The sequence below is a fragment of the Lissotriton vulgaris genome, chromosome 2_1 (genome assembly GCF_964263255.1).
Source record: "Lissotriton vulgaris chromosome 2_1, aLisVul1.2, whole genome shotgun sequence".
NCBI classification, from domain to species: domain Eukaryota; kingdom Metazoa; phylum Chordata; class Amphibia; order Caudata; family Salamandridae; genus Lissotriton; species Lissotriton vulgaris.
The window spans coordinates 527,685,788-527,705,707 of NC_141687.1; the positions used below are offsets into that span (position 1 = coordinate 527,685,788).

Consider the following 19,920-nt stretch of genomic DNA (forward strand, 5'->3'; position numbering starts at 1 on the left):
GTGTGATGAGTGTGCTAGTGCAGGGCTGGCACTGCTTATACTCGTGAAGTCTGCAGGGTCATCTGCACAAAGAACCGTTATAATGTTGTGTTATGTGTATTACTAGATATATTGTTATCCTGCTGTGCTACGTAAAGTACATGGTACGGTATTGTACCAAATGGCGTTGCACATCCTGTTATGCTATAGAATGGAGGTTCAAAGCAGCGCAGTCACATTTTTTAGTAGCTCCTAGTGCTAATGACACAATGGAGGAGATGCTTACCCCCTGGTGAAGTTATTGACCGCCATGTTTTTTTAAAAAATTCTTATCATTTTCAAGTAAGCAGTCTTTATTCTTGGGCTTAAAGAGAGAGGTTCTGTTTCCTGATCTAAATTATTTATATATTATAAAACCTTCTCTTCACTGAAAATGCATGTGAATATAGAGCGTTTCTGATTTGTGCCATCTGGTGCTTTTTTTTATTAATGGCAGTCGGAAGCTTACAAAAAAGAACTGTAAACTGACCATTGTTTTGTCTATACAGCCCAACCCAATTTAACTACACATTCAAAGCTTGCGTGAACACTTTCTTTATTCCTTTTAAAAGGGCAGTTCAATAATTCCCATATTTACTAGTCTGTAGTTTAATGAGTGGCGTAAAACACTCCCTAATATCTGAAAACAAACACAATGAAAACAGGAATAGGTTTATTCAATGTAATTGTAAATGGGCCCGTATGGACAAATGACGGAGCAAATGGGCGTCAAACATGAGCATCCCACAGAGATGACAACGATTGCAGACCCCACCTGAAGATGCCGCATTGCACACAGAGCTGCAACAACTGTTGTAAACCATAATCTAAAGAGCACATGGGCAGCTCGGACAAGCTGCAGCGGGGCCTTAATGCAGTGGAAAAGGCATGTGCATTTGTGGTTAATCGGCAGCATAGCTCAACGAGCTGACTTCATACTGGCGAGTGGGGATGCAGCACACTGAGGAAAGAGAAACACATGCACTCATTGAATATGAGCAGTGGAAGAATACAAGTCATGCTATCCAATCGAAGGTAAGGTAGAGAGGATATGCTCCTGGGGAGGAACACCACATAAAGAGGAAGGCAAGCGTGGAAGCTTGAAGGTGACAAAAAGCCAACACGTGGTAAGTAATGGCCAGGCTCTAAGCTCAGTGTAAGTTTTCGGGACAGTCCACAAGAGGCTTTCACCTACCAGAAAGCTAAAGACTGGCTGGTAAACAAGGCCATAAAATGAGCATTGAAACATTTTAGGAAGTTCCAAATGTGTTTACAACTATATCAGATGCTCCTGTGATATTTATTTATAAGCAGAAAAAATCATGATCATTCACACACCTTCCTCACATTGCACTTTCTAATATCCATTGAACCATCCAAAATCTAGGACGAAGTACAGAGCAGCCTATGTCATATTTGAGGGCAATGGTGGTAGTGCTTTGAAAATAATAATCGTCATCACTTTAAGAGTACTGCTAACCACATGTCGTGTACTCTGGATATAAATTTATTGATTCGCTGAAGACTTAAAGGACAGAAACTCACATATATGTCAGTTGTGTGACTGCATGTACATTGACAGTTTCATACATTCTGGTTGCATTAGTAGTGCTAGTGTTTCCACACTTTCAATAGCTTATGGTACTGCTTATTTAACTTGTGCTACAAGAGAAGGCACTGGACCGCAAGTATTCTCAGGGCCTCATGTACAAAAAAATGATACAGTGCGGTGCCACAAGCCATTTTGCTGCACTGAGTGGCCTCATTTTAGAAGCCATGGGGTGCGTCATATTTACAACAATATGACACATCCGGGCGCTTTGCCCTGTGGGGGCGCACTATTGGCTGCCATGTGCCAGTGCGGGCAGCCTTGTGTCATATTGCAAGGTTGGCTGCATTATGGGGATGATTGTTTTGGTGCAGGATTGGGCCACCTTCCTGAACAAAAACAATCATTGATGGCATTTTCCTCTTTTAATGTGTGCTGTAGAATTCAGCACGCATAGAAAGATGAAAACACTTAGATAAATAAAAGTATTTCTGCTTGTTGTGCCACTCCTGTGCCTCCCCTGGGGAGGTATTGGATTCTGACACATTCCCAGCTTTACAAAACTTTGCAAATCCTGGAATGTTTCAAGTTCCATGGATGTTGCGTAGGAACACTCACAGCAACATCCATTGAACCCCCCCCCTTTCATGCAGAGTAATGCGTGAAAGGGGCCCAAATTTACAAGACCATGAAAAATCACGGGTGACTTTACGTGGCCTTGTAAATACGGGCAGGCGCACTACGCCACTGGTGTGTCAAAAAAAGTGTGGCACCTGTGGCACAATGGCATTGTAAATGAGGCCCTCAATATTTAACATTTCAATATTCTACCATCTACTTAACTTATTTTTTCTAATGCAGTTTGTGGTTGATATTTTAAGCAGAAGCCAATTATCTTCTACAAAATCTCAACATTGCCCATCTGTAGAAAAGATTCAGAATGAAATGTGAGTATAGTCTTAGGGGTACAAGGAACTGGTATGCCGGTGGCACTGGTAAGGAACATTGGGGTATATTTACAAGAGAATGGCAGAGCACGGAGTTAAGCCAGAATTGCTGACTCCACACACCATTCTGACAACGCAGGGATGTGCCGTATTTACAATGGTACGGTGCACCCATGCATTTTCCCTAATGCTGGCGCTAAATTTAGCTGCCTAGCGCCAACGCAGGCACCCTTCCAAGATAGGACCTTCAGAATATCCTTCACAATCCCATCCAACAGGGGGGTTTTATTAGGGTGTAGTCTTCTATACCATTCCTGGGGATTTACCTCCTAGCTCGAATGAGCACCCTGTACCACGGAATAATCCCTCCATTGCTCACAATCTTGTTTAAGACTCTACCGCTATGGCAAGCTAGAAGTATCTTGGCTGGGTCGTCTAAATATCCAAATATCCTCAAAATTAATTTAATGCCCTGACTTTTATACCACTTACAAAACCTCCCTTTTCTAATCCCCAAAAACCAACCCAATCTCTGATTGATAGCAAAATGCTTCAAATCCCTGAAGGTGTCAAAATCCTCTTTGCCCTACCCCATGGCAGAGGGGGGTCTGGGTTTCCCAGACATTACAACGTACATCCTAGCAGCCAAGATACGTCCTTCCCTTGCTTGGAACCATGATCTTACTGGGGATTTGTACGACGAAAACATGCATTTCCATCCTACCCATTCCTCTTAGTCCCCCGGCCAATAACCCCGACTTCCCTCCTGGGAAATCAGACGCAGGTCACTTTTGTTGGAATCAGAGCCGGTCATCTGCATTGAAAGACTTCTATAATGACGGGTACCGGCAGATGAGGTGGAACTCATTGAGAAATATTCAGTGACCAGACAGGGCACCTATAGAGTTTTGCAGGTGCTACACTGGGCGGGGAGGGATCCTGTTCGTAGGATCACAAAGCACAGAGGACGGAAACATCAATAGAAACCCTATATATAAATAATTTTTGACATAAGGGGATATCCTGGCTGTATTGTTACATTTTGGATCTCCCACCTCCAACAAACATGCCTATGTGTCGCAGTGGGAGTGGGAACTGGCAAAAAACACAACTGAGGAAACCTGGGGGGCCCCTCGCGGCGGGATGCCTGGCTTTCACCTTGCGGATACCCTGCTGGGGTTATCTCACAGGGGAATACCAGGACGGGTTCCCTAAGCAAGCTTAGAAACCGCTCGGTGATTTGCGCTATATAAATTCCTGTACATTTACATTTACATTTACATATGGCAGATTGCTTCTAAATGCTCAGTTTGCCTACGCTGTAAAGAAAAAGCCTACAAAATACTGACATGCTGGAACCTCACACCCCTGCACCTCCACAAGATGTTTGGTGGTTCCTAGCTGTGCTGGAAGGGTTGCGGGAATAGGGGTACAATCTTGCATACATGGTGGCCATGCCCAAGAAGTCAAACGTTTTGGAACGAAATCATCATTGCAATACGAGTCATAATTAATGTCTCCTTGTCTCTAGACTCACTACAGGTTCTTCTGGGAGACATGGGGAAATTTTTGCTATACCCCATGACGACCCCTATGGGTAACCATTCTCTCACCTTCAACTGGCCGCACGCCTGAGTGTGGCCCAGCTTTGGAAACAGTCACAAGGCTCTTTGCTTAATATGTGGTGGGGGAAGTTGTGGTTGATTTATGCAATGGAACAACTCACAGCAGTGGTTCGTGATCGAGTTACACAGTTTGACACTACCTGGAACACCTTCACTACATATATAAAGTGAAAAGAAATCCCAGGAAGACTACCTATGATAATGTCAATGACTCTTCGAGCTTCTAGGGTCTATGAGATGCCTTCTTCAGTGGCGGGGAGAAAGTGACCCCGAGGATAATTGGACTGGAGTTTGCTATGTCACATTGTGTTTTTGTTTTGTTTTTGTTTATTTGCCATTGAAAGCTAGGGGGTTTCCTTGGACATCAAATTCGAGTCACTCGATGGTGAAACTGTCTATTTGTGCGAAACACTGAAATCTTGAAGTATTTACTGCTGTCAGTAGATAATCACTGTACACCTTAATACCCAAGAGTGTCTTTAACTTCTCAAAATTCCAAATAAAGTTGTTAAAAAAATTGCTTTTGAATATTGTTTCCTGCCCTTCCCGGTCTCACCCCTTCACTGTCCCACCGCTAGGCTCATATTGCAACCACTAATTCTAGAATTTGTCTTCTGTTGAAATATGCTGCCTGTTGCAAAGCATGTTCCCTTTAAGCACCTGAATGTCTCTCAGTTAGGCACGCCTTCTTTCCTTCAGTGTACCAATCTTTATATTATTCAGCCATTTCCTAGGGAAATGGCTTGAAAAGTACCATGTTCACCTCCACTTGTTGGATGCTGTGGTGTACTTGACTAAAAAGAAGAACACTTCCAACATCTTCCTAAAATTGTTGCACTAATGAAGTCATTTTTAATTGGCTCAAAAGAAAAAGGTTTTAGTGAGCATGCTTGAAAATTCAATTATAGTCTAAATTTCATTACTTAAAATAAGATTTAGTAGTTTCTAGTACAGAACGAAAGCATACACTCATATAACAATCAAACGTAAGTAAAAACTGTGCATATGCAGCAGTGTTGTACTAACACAACTGTCTGGACCATGGGTAGTGGAATCAATTGATAAAAAACTCCATTGTTCCATTGACAGTTAGGTCACTCCGAGGTGAACAGAATAAGTTGATGAAGTCAAAGTAAGAAGTGTGTATGTTATAGAAGCAGAGTGAGCAGATTATGTGCTCATTAGCAAGAGTCGGAAAATTCCACAGTTGCAGGTCTGCAGTGAAAATGTATGTATGTGGTCCCCCTACGCACCTCAAATAGCCACCATCAGAGAAGAGGTTCAGAGACCCGTAACAACAGTGGATCCCATACACATGTATGACTGAGGCATAAGCGAAGCCTAGATTTGGATCTGCGAGGTAACAGGCAGCAAAGCTTCAAACGATTGTGCTCCCAGGTTTTGATTCTACAGCCACTGGAGACGGAATGTATTTTTCTGAGGAAGTTTCCAAATATACAAGACATATGAAAGATTTGATAGATAGACGTAAACATTTTCATTAAGGCTTTGCCTCATCTTAATCAAAATGCAAGGCAAGAACGTGGCCTATCTAATCTAAGACTAATGAAAATGTTCTAGTAAGGGTTTCACAGTGATCATGCCACTAAGGTTACAGTTCTTATTGAACGCCCTGTGGTATCCGCCGAGATCTCCAGTCTAGTAGGTTGTAAATGACAGTGAGAAACACTTGCAACCTTGCCATGAAGACATTTGGGGTCTAGTTCTGGTTGCTTCCCTTGTGTTGAGTTAGAAAGCACTTGGTTCTTGGTGATCCTTTTAGCTGAATGCTGATCCTCATTCTTCATCATTCCTTTGTTTCTATTCCTGAAGCCATTGTGTAGGGGTAGCTGGTCTTCAGATCCAGAGCTGCTTCTCGTATTTGGATCTACATGTCTGTGCTCATGAGCGGGCTGCCCATTGCTCCTCAAGCTCTGGGGTCGTGGGTTATATCTCCGCCTCTGGTTAGATGAACCATTCTGAAAAACAAAAATATTAACATCAGCAGTACCAACACAGCACTATATACATACCATGCAGTGGTAACCAACACAACCAAACAACATCAAAATACCACATATTGTCAAACGGTGGCTCTGTCTTTTTTGTTTCTGCCTGTCGTAGATCCACACAAAAAGACATTGCGGTAGAGAATAGACTACCGTGCCATAACAATAGTAGTCTGAAGAATGGGGGAGTCAGGTCCTGGGACGTGGGGCTAGCTGGACCATTAATATAACTAAGTACACAGATTGCCAGCCACACACTTACTTAAATCCTCTATTTTTGAGGCAACAAACCATAAGAGACTTCCTGGTTCGTACGGGTATATCACTCAAACCCTTTTATTATTTATTTGTTTTTTGTCTTTTTTTAAGTATTGATGTATGAAAGGGACACCTTATCGTTTTGTACACCTTATATACAATTATTTACAATTCGCGATTATTTACAACACAAACACAAACACATAACTAGTTGTATTATACAAAGTGAATTGCTCTGATATATATACACTCAAATATTCATACTACGAAGAAAAAATCATCCGTAATTCCATAAAGACCAGAGTCAAAAGTATAAACTTGATGACAATCATAAATCAATGAACTACAGTTGAATGTAGGCAGTTCAAAAAAGGAAAAATAGACTTCAAATTAATTCATTCAGTCCATTCAACCAATAAATGGCTAATCTTTTTACGCCAACGGGTTTCGAATCCGGTATGTCAACTCTACGGATTCTCATCAGGGCTCTGTCTTAATACGGGATATCTGTTGAACCAGCAGCCGCCGGTCAAGGGTAGGGTATTAGTTCTGACTGAGTTTCTTTTCTTTTCGGGATCTTACTGGATCATGCTCGTGATCCTACGTTTCCACCAAATGGGAGTTAATTTTCAGTCTTGTATTACAGCCTGCTCTGAGGGATTCCTCGCTTGGGCTGTTCGTGTTCTAATCGGTTGCAGCGGTAAACGCTTTCTAACCATGTAGGCACCGCTTTCCTCAGTCCTTATTATTTGCGCTCGCTTTCCTTGAACAAGCTGTGACTCGTCATCTAGCTCTCATTCACTTAGTTTGGCAGGCACCAGGAAGTCTCTTATGGTTTGTTCCCTCAAAAATAGAGGATTTAAGTAAGTGTGTGGCTGGCAATCTGTGTACTTAGTTATAACAATAGTAGTCGGCGCAATGCATTGGAGAAGAACGTAACTGCTATAAGCAAGCTCTGTCTACATATGGACTTGGTGACAATGTGGGGCATCTTTGCGGTTTTACTAAATCCTTTTTTTAAATGTTTCTCATATTTGCTAATTTTTGAGCACTAACAATAATTTGTCTGCTCCTCTTATATTTAAATTATCACACAGTGCGTATTATTTCATTTGAGAAGTGTGTAGTATCATTTAATATTTTCTTTTTGTTCTTATTTACCATTTTTATCCAAATTGTTCAAATTGGGCCTATTTTTGCTGCAGCGTAATATAATATAATGTGAGGTGGATTTGTAGTACTATGTTTGTCACCCGTGAGGGTATACAGGCGCTAAGTAGGTGAGTGTAAGCGTGTGGTGAGGCTGGGCCTATATATAGGCAGTCTTGATGGTTCTGCAAGAAGACTAATTGAAAAGCCAGGTCTTCAGCTTCTTGCAGAAATCAAGACATGGGGAGGAGGCCCTGATTTGTTGGTTGAGGTTGTTGCAGGATTTGGCAGCTTGGTAGGAAAATGATTCTGCTTCTATGGATGCGGTGTGCGTGTGCGAGCGAGAGTGATGCTGAGCAAAGTTTTCTGCTGGGTTTGTGGAAATGAAGCTGGAGATTGAGGTATGTGGGTCCTATATTGTGTAGTGCCTTGAATGCATATGTGAGATGTTTAAACTGGCAGCGCTTCTTGGGAGTCAGTGGAGCTCTCTAAGGAGTGGTGTGGTCTGGGTCTGGGCGGGAGGTCGAGGTCGAATCTAGTAGTGGGGCTAGCAGTGGGGTTTTAGATGGTTTAAAGTGTGTGAAGAAGATGGGTTGGGATGCTTAAGAATGAGGAGCTAGTACAAGAATGGATAGTGTTTCTGCTATGCAAGTATGCAGAGACTACTCACTGTTACCTCAAACGTGTGTATGACAGGTGGGAGGAAGTCATATATTTAAATACCTTCCACTTGGAGTGGTCTGTGTTGTATGTTTTTGAGGAAGGGTGTGGCCACTCTGCCACAACAGTGCTTTTCACAGTGAAGTTTGCAGATCTGCAAACTTGAAATACGTTATTAGATCAAATATGTTATTGCACTTGGCAGCCAGTCAGACAGGCAGCAGACACTCAAATTTCCATTTATGTCCCAAGCAGGCATAAATACATATTTTTCATTCACTGTATTGCTTGAAGCTTTTCGAAAAGTGCTTGGCTGTGTTAACACCAATGCATAAAGAATTTCAATTTGACCCACACACTTGCTTGTGGTCTAAATTTGGTATCAAACTGCCCAAACATGATGCAGTGTTGGTAAGCAAACAAAATCCAGTGGGATCTTGAATAGGAAATGTAACTCCTCTACCCCTTCATTTTCCCAAGTAAGCTATGTCACAGAGTGAAAGAGAGAGAGGGACAGAGCCAGAGAGAGTAAGATCTAGTGACATCATAAACCACTGGATGGAGTGGTTTGAAAGTTTTACTTCAACCATGAAATGGCCTCACATAACACTATAAATGACTCTTAGCACAACATTTCTCATATTTCTAACACAACCTTCTTTTCTCTTCACTTTATGCTTGCAATCTTTACCTGCTTCATTGTAAACACAGCAGGGTGGGAGATTTCATCAGAATGGCTCAGAATCCCATTTGAACATTTAGACTTTAGTTCCCTGCCCAAGGCCTTGATGTTTGCAGGTGCATTCTGTCTGTTGTGGGAATGGTTTTCCACAGGTGCAAAGAGATCTTCTGAATGCTCTGAGGAACTGCTTGGCATTCTCAAAGAGTAGCTGTTCTTTGGGTGAGAAACTGGAAAAACATTATATTGTATTAACCACTGTACAGTGGTTTTCAACTGTAAAATAAGTGTTAAATGTGTCATTGACATATCATTCTTAAAAGACACCGCAGTCAACAAATTAACGCAACCAAATTCGATTCCATAAGTACACGATTTTCACTAGTTTTGACACTCATTTCAACCAATTGGCACACAAAAGCTAGGGTGCAGTCAGCTCAGAGGTGAGTCCAGTTCTTAATGTATCATTTAGGCTAGAGGGAATTCATTGTGACAAGGAGTCACCTAGCAGTTACACAAGTGACTTCCTTACATGGCTGATCTTTGGAAGTTTTCTTGTGGAAATAGACCAGCTCTTAAAGACTACAATAACGTTTCTTTGAGGAACAATACTATGAAACAACCTCAGTGTACAGTGCCCTCTCGACGTGTATATTAATGACAAAACAAGAAGAGGTAAACCGATCTCAGATGAGGGTCCTCTGTTTGTGCAACAGCACTGTTATTAAAGAGACAAGCCACTATATTCTCTGTGTAAAAGAAGACTACAGTAAACCATGAGGCTATGGTAGATGCTAGTAAAGGGGAATGTCAGGTTTAGTTTAGGCCCCAGTAGCTTTGTACCCCCCAGATTTTTGATACTTATACTTCCTTTAATGAGCTAAAATATGGTAGGCAGTTCTCTGGATAAGTGGAATAGTTATTTTGCAGACTTAAAAGGCAAGGAGCCGGCAAACGTGGTGGAAAGTGTAACATACTTAGTTTTCATGAGCTATGTTTTGCCTCCAGACAAGGTACCCAGTGTAGGATGTTTCAGATTGACTAATCTTGTTTGGAAAAGTGAGGTGATAGACTTGATGCAAAGAATTGATGCCCCACATGAAACTTTTAAAGAGTGCTACTGAATAACATCATGGGTCTCTTCCCTGATTCATTTAAACTGGAGAAAATCACAGCCAGACATGCCCTACAATCCTACACTTAATGGGATAAGTCTTCATCATTGTGGAAACGCATCATGCTAGATTCCAAAAGTGCCATGCTTTCCATGTACTAACGTAGCCTAATATAGCTTTTTAGCACGCAGCAGACGGCTATACTGGCCATTAATGGCCTGCTCCAGTGTTAAAGGCCCGAGCTGAAGGCAAGGGCTTTTAGCAAGGGAGCGGGCCTTTAATGTCCGGTATAGCTCATCTACGGCGGGTTATATAGTTATTACAATATTCCACCCCATGAAGGCACGATGCTCTAATTAAAAAACGCAAAGGCCTCTCGGAGCCAGAGGGGTTGAAATGTACCTCGGGTTTCTGAAGCCTTTTTTCCACAGATCTTGCTGTAAATGTTCTACAGTTACCAGCCGATCATGGGGCCACTGATGTTAGCTGTTGAACATTCACAGCAAGAACAGTGGAAGGGAACTGAATTCAGCCCCTGGTTCGTGCCTGATTGGCTGAACTTGTTTTTGGATTTCAGCCAAGCCAGGGAGAGCTAAGAGCTGAACAGCATTTACACCTCCCTCCTTCTGAAGCCTTAGTGACACTGAGTTACAGGAGGAAGGAAGGGTGAAGGCTGCGTGTCTTCCTGCACAGCCTCTGCCTTGCGCTTACCTCTGCCTAAATAATATATTTCCGAGAGGCAGGGGAAAGAGAAAGGCAGATTAGGGAATGGAAATGATAAGAGCAGTGGGCCTACACGAGTTCATATAGGCTGTTGCTGCTTCATTGTCTTCAATGGAGCTTTCAACATTCTAATGTTCTAATAAACATACATGATGGGTGAAGGAAATCCTTGATGCCTAGAAAACAGAATACATAGTGCACAGACATTGTTCTTTCTAAAATGCAATAGGGTTTTTTCGTGGAACAATGGCAGCTCACTTTCGCCGCAGTGAAGAATCTGGGTTTTCAAGTTTTCTATGTCACAGGAGTAACGTGCAGACCTTCCCAACTCCTCGTCGTATTTACGTTCACTGACAAAATGCTAAAAGAGATATGAGGGAAGAATATAAAAATTCAGTTAATACTGTGTGTTCAAGGCGAGAGAGAAAATCATTGGGAGATATCCTCATGCAAATTTAAGATTCCCAAATTATCTATATCATCTTATGCAACCCCCTAATATAGAGCGCTGGGGTTATCATGATACATTACTGAAATATACAATGTACTCTTTTGGCCTTAATGAATGACCCAGAAAATTGCAGTCATTAATATAGGGAACTGGAATATCATGATACATTACTGAAATCTACAATGCACTCATTATGAGTGACGAAGTAAACTGCAGCCCCTGGCTGCCAAACACCTGGTTATGACATGTCACAATCATCTAAATCAGCATGTTATTCCCCATGTAGATGGGGGGAGCGGTATGTGTTATAGAAGATATTTAACAACCCGATAAAAAAAGATGTATAGGTATTTATCAGGGCAGATAAATGACATATCCCTCTACAGGACACTCGAAATCATGGGTTACACATGTCTTTTAACCCCTTGCATGCTGATGACGACGCCCAGCCGTCATGCACTACGGTGCTCGTGTGCTGATGATGGCCGCCATAAACCCGCCCACTCGCGATTCTGCCGCACAGGCGCAGAATCGCGGCCGCATGGAAGGGGTTAAAAACAAATCACTGATTAGGAAAAACCAAACAACAACACAGAAAAGTCTTTTTATATAGTCACTTTTATTTGTCTTTTTGTGGTAAAGTTGTGACCATGAAGACAATTACGCATTCTTAATTGTACTACCCCTGCATAATTTTATTTATAGGCCCATTGAGGTGATTAATAGAACTGCCTAGTCAAAAGCAAGAATCTGACAGCCAGGATTCTTATACAGTGCAATTAGAAAAAAACTAAGATCTCAGATGGAGCCATTTTGGACATTCGACATCAGAGAATGGCACCAGTATAATGCAGCATACCATCAACTTGTGGTTGAGAGTCCAGCATCTTTAAAAAAAAACATTTGGGTTTGACAGTTAATCTGCTTAGGTGAGGCTGTTAATTGATAACTCCAGATGGGGAGTGGAATATCATGGGGAAAAACCAGGGCGCTTCCCATTAGACCATTTGTGGGAGGTTTTTGGTGGTATCTCAACCAATATTTTGATCAGGATGTTAGGAATCCTAAGGGCAGCTTCACATCCTAAAGAGTCTGTTCAAGCTTCACTGACCAAATCTCTGGTCATCCAAGTCCCTTCATTTCAACTGGGGGTTTTAAATGTCTTATTGGGAACCGAAACCTTCCAAAACTGTCTTAAAGCTGGACAAATCAAGCCATTGCTTGAAAACAAAATTATCTACACATAGGAACTAATTAACTTCAGACCTGTATCAGTTCGACCCTGGCTAGGCAAAAGCTTTGAATGCATAGTAAACGTTCAATTCATAAATAGCACATCCCCGAAACAAACTCCTAGGCACTAATCAGTCAGACTTCAGAGAAAGACACAGCAAGGAAACTGCCAACCTAATTGTAATCTATGATACACACCTAGACCAGATGTCTCCAACTGGTCCATTGTGAGCTACCAGTACACCTTCAGAATAGCTCACAGCCTTGAGTTAATTTAAAAAAAAACACACGGTCACATTTTCCTTTAAAACATAAGGGTAGGCTGTGTTTATTTTACATTTTTATCTTCTGGCTGCAGATGGGAGGGCCTGATACTTACATCTTAAAGAAAGGCCGTTAACTTAATATTGGAGCATGAGAAGAAAGTAATGTCCAAGAATGCTTTTAAATGGGAGAAATTTTAAATCAAGAGTTAACTTAATGATTATGTTAACTCTCTATTTAAATGTTCTCCCATTTTAAAGTATTGCATTTACAAACAGCAGGCCTCTTGCTCCGTGTGGCCATTAGACAGTGTGCCATATTTATAACTAACAAATGCAGTAATTTTTTTTAAATGGGATACATTTTAAGTGAAGAAAATGGGAGATAATTTATATGATGAGTTTTATGGAATCCATATAAACAAAAAGTTAACTCTTCAGTTTTATTTTCTCCCATTTCAAAGTGTTGCATTTACACACAGCAGACAACTTGCTCCCAGTTGCTGGTAGACACATTATCATATTTATAACTGAAAAATACAACCATTTTTTTAAGTGGGAGAAATTCCATATTCTGAATCTTTTTGCGGAACTTTTTCCTCCACTTTAAATTTCATTAAATTTAAAAAATTGTTACTTGTTTTGTGTTATACATTTAACAGTGCCACATATGGGAAAAGGTATGTACTGTGCTACAAGTACATACGACATAAGCTCTCATTCACCCATACACATGTATGTCATTCATATGCACAAATGTTTATACATCCCCAAAGACCACGCTCTCATTGACACACATGGCAGCCCTGTCATAGCGCCTCTAGGCAAGTTATTTTGTTCCATCCATAGTATTTGGCTCTATGAACATTAGGCTTACGTCAATAAAGCTGGGCATTGGATGTCTGGCAACACTGCATGAGTGACTTTGCCTTCAGTAGCTCACAATGATTTTCACTGATCAGAAGTATCTCTCACAACAGAAAAGGTTAGAGACCCTGCTCTTAAACAATATTAAATCATGCATTCTGGTACTGGTATTGACTGCAGCATTTTGATACAGTTGACCTCTTGACACCAACACCTTAAAAACTAATCTGACTGGAAGGCACTGCCATTAACTGATTGAGATCTTGCCCTAATGAAAGATCTATAAAGGTGGATCTGTAAAGTTCAGCATCTATTCATTTCCCGGAGTACTCAACACTCCATTCTAGCCTCTCACAGTCATAACCTCTACTTTTAACCCATAATCCGAGAACTAAAAGGATTAGGCCTAAACATCCACCAATATGTGGCATTCACACAAATCTAAAATATCTTCAGAGCAAACATCAAAACCATAAGAAAAGTCTTCAAACCACAAAGAAATGGCTTTCTAATTACTTCATCATACTGAGTTGACAGAAGACTTAAATTCTACTCTTCAACCCTAACACCAACAGCACAAAGCCGACAGATGTATCAATAACTCAACCTACCCACTTGGGGGACTCAAACACCTGTAGAGAAAGCACAATTGTAGGATTTCATCTGAGATTAATAAGTTTCTGCAAAAAACATCTCATGTAGCAAGCAAAAAGTGCTCAAGGACAACTATTTATTTATTTATTAAGTTTGTAAAGCGCGACAGCTACCCGAAAGGGTTTCCCGGCGCTAAAGGCAGAAGTAACAAGGCACTAACAGATCACGGGTTATTGGTTAAAGAGCCAGGTTTTGACGGCTCTAGGGAAACGAGCATGACAGTTCTCGGCGCGAATGTGAAGGGGAAGAGAGTTCCAAAGTCTGGGCCCTAGGCACGAGAAAGAGTTGCCACCCATTCTAGATAGTCTGTACTTGGGTACGGAAAATAAGTTTTGCGAAGATGATCGAAGTGGACGAGAGGGAGTGTAGGTTTTAACAAGGGACTGCAGATAGGATGGGGCAACCCCAGCCTTAATCTTATGCATGTAGCTCAAAGCCTTGAACTTCACACGACTCTCAATTCTGAGCCAATGGAGCTCACGAAGATGTTCTGTGATGTGGTCAGTTTTTGGCAGCCACAAAGTAGGCGTGCAGAGGCATTTTGGACCAGTTGAAGACGTCGTGTGACTGCCTTGGCCGACCCCAGGTAGAGTATGTTGCCATAGTCCAACCTGGAGGTCACCAAGGCGCTCACTACAGACCTCTGGTTGTCGGACGGCAGCATCCAAAAGATATTTCTTAGCTAGCGCAGGATGGTAAAGCAGGTGTCTGCCACTTTGTTGACCTGACCTTTCATAGTTAGGCCATTATCAATGATTACACCCAGGTTGCGCACATGCTCTGAAGGGGATGGAGATGGGCCCATCTCAGCTGGCCAATGCCTAGGACTCCAGAGATCAAGTTTATTCCCAAGGACCAGGAAATCGGTCTTCCCACCATTTAGTTTGAGTAGGTTGAGAGTCATCCAGTTGGATATCTCACTAAGACCAACCTGCAGGGGGGAGGTCGAGGCCTGGTCAGATTGGCATAGGGAAAAAACAATTTGAGAGTCGTCGGCGTAGGTGTACAAAGTCAACCCAGAGCGTTGCTCGATGAGAGCCAGAGGGATAACGTAAAGATTAAAAAGGAGGGGGCTAAGGATCTAGCCCTGGGGCACACCAAAAGGAGAAAAATAAGTTTTGGAAGTGGAGGAAGGGGAAAAGATTTGAAAAGTCCGGCCCTTCAGGAAAGATGCTAGCCAGTCCAAAGCTATGCCACCGATGCCTATGGCAGTGAGGGATCTGAGGAGTATATTGTGGGACACAGTATCAAAAGCTGCACTGAGATCGAGCAGTATCAGTGCAACTGTGTCACCACGATCCAGCAGAACACAGAGGTTTTCTGTAACTCCAAGGAGAGTAGTCTCGGTGGAAAAACCTGGCCGAAAACCAGACTGAGAGGAGTGTAATAAGTTATTGGCCGCCACAAACTGGGACAAATGCTGGTGTATATGTCTCTCTAGAACTTTGGAAAAGGCTGGCAGCAAAGAAATAGGGCGGAAGTTGGAAGAACCATGGGGTCAGCGGAGGGTTTTTTAAGCAATGGGGTAACGATTCATAACTTAAAATACTTAATAACTGAACACGATCTCTGCACACTTATACAAAACGTTGTTCTCTCGAGACTAGACTGTGGGATTGCAATTATGCATGGGCCATTCAAAAGCCAGCCTTATTTACTGTGGTTCTAAATTCAGCGCAAGGCTAATCTATAACACCAAGAGGAAAGAATGCATGGCCCTGTCCACATCATACTAAAGCGGGCACTAATGAAAAACTGCTGCATAATGAGAACAACATGCAACACGTTAACCTCATCGCTGCTGTTGATATTTTTCCCCTGTGCTGGGCCCCAATGATAATGGGTGTGGTCATTTTTGAGAAATGATATAGGCGCACAACATTAATGTAGATAATATATTTAGTTGCAGGGAAAGGTGAATATTTTTGCTTGAATATCCTTTGAGGCAACAACCATAGGAAGGATTTTCCTTCGTATTTTCGAGGTAAGCTATACCACCAGACAATGGACAACTGTGTAAACTAATAGGTGTATTAGGTATTTTTCTCACTTGATTGAGAACCAAAAGTATTTATATTCAACATGTTATTAAATATAGGGATACACGCTGTATATGAATCGTCACGCAATACGGTCAATCTTTCTTCAATTCATGTAACTCTAATATGAGTATAGAGATATTTCTTGGTTGTTCAATATTTTCTAGACAGGCACTGGTAGGACAATGTATTTTCACTTTAAGTGACTTTGTCATTGAGTAGCTATTTATGATGGTACAACCTTATTTTGCGTCCTTTATGATTTAATCCAGTGAATAAGTGATTAGATAGACTATGTCTACAGAGAGGTATCTATATATAACATGAACATCACAAATGAATTTTCGATAACTGCATTGTTAGACCCTGCACATTTTTATAATCTATGTAATGTAAATATGAACGTTTTGACATGTGTAGAGTAATTTGAAATTTCTTAATTTACAGAACACAGCCCCTGAGGAAGGAACCTCTGTTCCGAAATGCATTGGGCCAGAAACTAATCATGGTTCAGTAGCAAAACTATTATGTTAGATATTCAACGAGTGAATTTGTATGAGTACAAATAATATGGACAATCACTGAAAACAGCAATTGTATGTTAAATAATTAAGAATCTGTATGAGTAAAAGTCATATGATCATGTTCTGAAAAAAAGAAAAAAAAAGTAAATAACAGTACAAACCAAACTGATGTTGTGGTATAATTAGAATAAGTATGATTTGAAATTGAATGTGATTTATGTTTGAAACTGTGAACAGTTAGTTCATTAGGAACAGTGCACACTTGAGCAGGTCCATCCTGTTCCGGGTCTTACTTGGTTTATATATGTGGAGCCAACACATGTTTTCAGTGTAGCACCCTTGTCTAAATAGATTAAAGTAAGGAGTAAAACTAAGATTGCGCCTCTTAACCCCCTGTGGGTACACTTTTGTGGTCGTGACGGAACCATTCCGTCATCAGCACAGCTCAACCGTGTCTGATGACGGAATGGTTCCGTCACCAGCATCGAAGGGGTTAAACACTCTGCAGCTGGATCATCAGGGTCAAACATTGATCACTGCGGAGTGAATCTGCGGCGAGTGGGGAGGAACATGGCGGCGGGCTGACGCCGGTCGCGGGAGCTCCGGGAGCAGCGAGGCACACATTATCATTATGCTGCGATTTTAAAAGCTGTTTGTAGTAGAATGCTCGGTAAGGACATGGCACCCTGTTAGTCTTGGTTTTGAATACCCTATTTCTTAATTTTGATTCTTCTCTGGTTCTTACCAGTGGACGGCCTGTTCGTGAGCTGGGAGCCAGTCTCCTTGTTCTTCCGCGGCAGCTGAGGCTGAGGCTTGTATGGGACTGGAAGCGGAGTCAACAGCGTACTGCGGCTACGGAGGTTACCGCACTAGGGTCTGGGTGCGGATCCAGGCTGCAGCCGCGAGAGTCAGCTTTCGAGGGTCGGAAGGAGCAGATCATGGGACTCCACGACGGGCGGTCTACACGGTGAGCGGTATGGCAACACAATGTTACTCCGTCCCGTGCTGTGACTTGGTAAGATGGATGTCGGCAGGGAGTGAGTGTTGGCACATGGATTCTGATTCCATCGTCCTTGAACTGGTACCTACCTCTGGCGCTGTAGAGTTTTTTCTTTACAAATTTGGTGATCCCAAGTTCTACAAGAAGGTCCGACTTATGACCCTGCGAGCAGTACTAAATAACTGGATTTACATCAGAAGGGTTCTGAAAATTGGGTACTATACAGTACAGGCCCCAATCCGGGGTTCCCCAGCACCCATGATTGCCTTCAGGACCAACTTTGCCAACCACTTAGACTAGCCGGTAGCAGACTTTGGGGAAATCTTCAGAAGGATTCACAACTGATTATCTGAGAGTCAATCTCTAGTCTGACTTGCGGGACTCTGACAATATTTAAGTTCTACCAGTTATCCGCATGGTGGGGCAATGACGATGCAAGTCGGAAATTGGATTCAGTCTCCAGAATGGGTACATGGAAACGTGAAGTTTCATTCTGGTACTGGGCACTTCTGGAAGCTGGGGATTGCACGGAATTGGAGGTTGGGAAACTCTGGGGAAGTGTTTTTGGAGGGGATGTGGAGGGAATGTGGAAACTTTGGTGTGACTCTTTCATTATGTTGCAGGCAGTGGTGAAACCAGCCACACTCAGGAGGAATCACCTTTATACTGCCTAAAGTGTTTACTGGACTCCTAGGACGATCTGCATATGTTTGTGGATTGCCCAAGAATCAAGCTCTTCTGGACTGAGGTATGTGGTTTTCTAGATGATGTGTTGCTACAGCAGATTGAAGTTAGCCCAAGATTAATCTTTTTTGGTTTTATGTTGGATTATTTTATGAACGCTCCAGCTTCGAAACTTGTGTTCTATGTAATAATCATCGCCAGAAGGGAAATTTGTCGAGCTTGGAAATCTGAAATCCCCCCATCCTTTGCGGACTGTCTGAAACATATTATTTTGACCAGTCAATCCGATATGGCCTCTGACGAAACCAGCATACGTAAGATCTGGGCCGCTCCAATGGCCTGGAGGGAAAAGTAAAATCGGCCCTATGATTATGCCAGGGGACTGCAGGTCCGGTCCTCCTTAGTAACATAGGGTCTCCCAAGTGCTGTGAACGGGAGTGGGACTAGGAAACAGTCTTATCTCTAGGGGGGACTCTGCTCCCCTTCCATAGGCATGATACAAGGGTGGATATCGAATTTGCCTGTTTGGAATGTGTGGAGGAATCCCATCTAGAGTGTTCCTGAAGGCATGTATGAGGACAATAAAAAAATATAAAAACACTCTGCAACTAAACACCCTTTATACTGAAAGTACTAGGAGAACAAAGGAGCTACAGAAAAAATAACAACCTCACATTGGAAATCCCAGTAAAACGAAAAAAGTGTGCCAGGGCTTCTCTGGTGCAGCACCATAAATATTGAACAATGTTCTAGAGCTCAAGAAATCACAATCACACAGTATCTTAAAAAAAATGGCATGGAACAATAGTACATATACACGTTGGGCTAACTAAACAATTATAAAGGTATTTGCAGGCCGACAAAGCAAGTAAAGCCCGAACTATTCTAAGAATCACGTAATGTAAGAATCCATGAATTAGCCACGATGGGACAATCTCACATCACTATACAGATTTATGACAACATCACAAGTCACCATACTTATAATATAATTATATGTGGATATAACTAATTGTAGCGTACCTTCTAGAAGATGAACAGCATCTTTGAATCAAACTGTAACAATCAATATAATATTCCTCTGACTGCCAAACAAGCATGACGATTGCACCTTCCAATTCCATCTTCAACTAAGTCGCTGTGGACTTTCTAATACTTATGAAATAAATATGCAAAAACAATTTCTTGTTGAAATATATGTTCTGAAATCATTCTTGAAAGTTTTAAGATGGATAAGAATTATTAAAAACTTCTCCGTTAACCCTTACGCAGGGTATCTTCACTGATCTAAAGGCATATATATAGATAAACTAATCAATATGAGGTCATTATGTATACCATATATATGTATATGCACAAGGCTAACTGTATTGTAGTTCATTTCAATAGTAGCTCAAAACTGGAAAGTGCTTTGACATCACTTTTGTGAATATAAATACGTATAAGCTGCTTAACATATAATGTGTGTTGGAG

General features: G+C 41.7%; 1 protein-coding gene across 4 annotated transcripts in view; it reads right to left on the bottom strand.

The window, feature by feature from the left end:
- Positions 1–1,476: 1,476 nt before the first annotated feature.
- The window catches only part of SPATS2L (spermatogenesis associated serine rich 2 like), a 187,100-nt gene continuing 168,656 nt past the window's right edge, over positions 1,477–19,920 (bottom strand). For 2 of the 4 annotated variants that reach the window (XM_086955465.1, XM_086955464.1), the window contains exons 11-13: positions 10,991–11,093; positions 8,907–9,124; positions 1,477–6,118 (exon numbers count right to left, since the gene is read on the bottom strand). In XM_086955465.1, coding sequence (XP_086811591.1) covers positions 5,738–6,118; positions 8,907–9,124; positions 10,991–11,093 — 702 coding nt within the window. In that variant the 3' untranslated portion in view covers positions 1,477–5,737. The remainder of the gene's footprint in view (positions 6,119–8,906; positions 9,125–10,990; positions 11,094–19,920) is intronic. The other 2 variants (XM_086955467.1, XM_086955466.1) reach the window with 1 other exon arrangement.